This window comes from Otolemur garnettii, unplaced genomic scaffold, assembly GCF_000181295.1.
Source record: "Otolemur garnettii isolate 467f Iridium unplaced genomic scaffold, OtoGar3 scaffold00012, whole genome shotgun sequence".
In the NCBI taxonomy this organism is placed as follows: Eukaryota; Metazoa; Chordata; class Mammalia; order Primates; family Galagidae; genus Otolemur; species Otolemur garnettii.
Window position 1 is genome coordinate 19929817 of NW_003852407.1, and position 1895 is coordinate 19931711.

A 1895-nucleotide genomic window follows, 5' to 3' on the forward strand; every position below is an offset into this window, starting at 1 on the left:
GTGTCTCCAAGGAAAAAACAAAAATAAAACAACAAAAAACTGAATTTAAAGGGTGTACAAAGAAATAGATTTTTAATCAGAAATAAGAAAGTAAAAACAGGATAATACGTAGACATGGGAAGCTTCAGATCAATGCTTGTTTGTTTTCATAAAAAAAAAATGTAATTAAGCAGTCATATTGGCTAAATATAGAAACAAAAAAGGAAACATACATAAAGGTAATCATGCAAATTAGCATGATTTTGTGAATTTGGTGTCTTGGTACCTAAACAGAATTTAACAAATCATGACTATTCTCCTTGCTACTTTTACATTATATTTCATGGAAAATTTTCTTTCCCTAGAGAATTCTGATAAGGTTTTTGCTATGTAATTATAATAGGAGAAGCAGACGAGGATTAAAGGAGCTGACAAAGGCACACAGTTAAATATGTGGAGAAATCTTATGTAGCTATTGCAGGACGGACACTTAAAAATATTCTGTTGCTAAGTACAAAATTAGGAAAAATTTTAATATTAGGTATCGGGTATTACTGTTCTTCTCGTTTACTATGTAGTTGTGACAATGAGATAATATTAATAAGACAGTCACTTGATAAAACCAAGGAAATAACACGTTCACTTGTAGGACAACATAAGTGATCATGTCCCATTATGACTGGAGGTAAGAGTTAGTATTGAACTCAAATGGGAATACTGTTATTTCCAGGGAAGGAAAAAAAGGGGACAGGATCGAGGACGTACACGCTAGACTTTAACTGCAAATGTGACCAGTGTTAAGAATGAATGAAGTTGGGTGGTAGACGCATACATGTTTGTTATATTTTCCTTTACATTTTTCTATATGTATGAAGTCTTTCCTAATTAACGAGATTAGTAATCGAGAGCTATACTTCAGTTTACTCAAGTTTGAAAAAGGATAACTCATCTTTAGATATTGAAAAGTTAATCCATCAGTTATCCATCAGTGGATAAATTAACTTGCTGAAGCCAGATGTATGTCCTGGAATTGACTAGTCTATAAGTATTAAAATAACTTTCCTCCATTTCAGGGGTAACGGCTCCTAAGATGTGAATTATTAAGAAGATATTTGTAATACTACCTATTTTTGAGCATTTCCAATTTAACTCAATATTGCTTTCAAAAATGAATTTGATCTTCACTTACCAGAACTTTCCATGAAATCAGCTCCATTGGCCGTTATAGGTGGCAGACAGATATTTGTGATTTCCTGCAAACCAAGTTCAAAAAATAAATACTTTTTAAAATGAACTGGATTTCAGAGCAATATTGGTGACATGTGCCCTTTTGAAAGTGATAGCACTACTGGAAGCCCAAATTCTTATAAGAATAACCATTCCCATGATTTCACATCTGAAGAACTAAAATCTCAAAGGCTCCATCTATATCAGCACTGACTCTCAAAATGAGGGTCAAGAAGTCTCTTAGTTCTCCTCTGCCCCTTATCCTATCACAATATCGATCGAATATTTTCTCTGTATGCTCAGAATAAATATTTCACAAACAACGTCTCTCTCTACCTTGTCTTCAGGATGAGCTCCTTCGATTCCCCACTGATGAATTGTTCCTTCTGAGCCATCAGGAACTGGGATAAAACCACTTGCCACTCCTCCAGACGGACCCGTCCCACAGTCACAGGTTAACAGAAGAAGTGGGGCCACTGGTGAAAACCAAAACAAAACATTCAAAGATTAGAACCACTTAGAAAGTATTTGACATGACGATCACCACAAAGAAATGTGACAAAGAAAATGCAGTACTTTAAATACCTATAAAAATTCCTAATATAGGGTGGTGCCTATGGCTCAAAGGAGTAGGGCGCTGGCCCCATATGCTGGAGGTGGCAAGTTCAAACCCAGCTCTGGCCAAAAAC

At 35.3% G+C, this 1895-nt stretch overlaps 1 protein-coding gene across 1 annotated transcript in view; it reads right to left on the reverse strand.

The window, feature by feature from the left end:
- The window catches only part of DSG3 (desmoglein 3), a 35657-nt gene that overhangs the window by 3093 nt on the left and 30669 nt on the right, over positions 1-1895 (reverse strand). The window contains exons 14-15 of the mRNA XM_003784826.1: positions 1543-1682; positions 1169-1232 (exon numbers count right to left, since the gene is read on the reverse strand). Coding sequence (XP_003784874.1) covers positions 1169-1232; positions 1543-1682 — 204 coding nt within the window. The remainder of the gene's footprint in view (positions 1-1168; positions 1233-1542; positions 1683-1895) is intronic.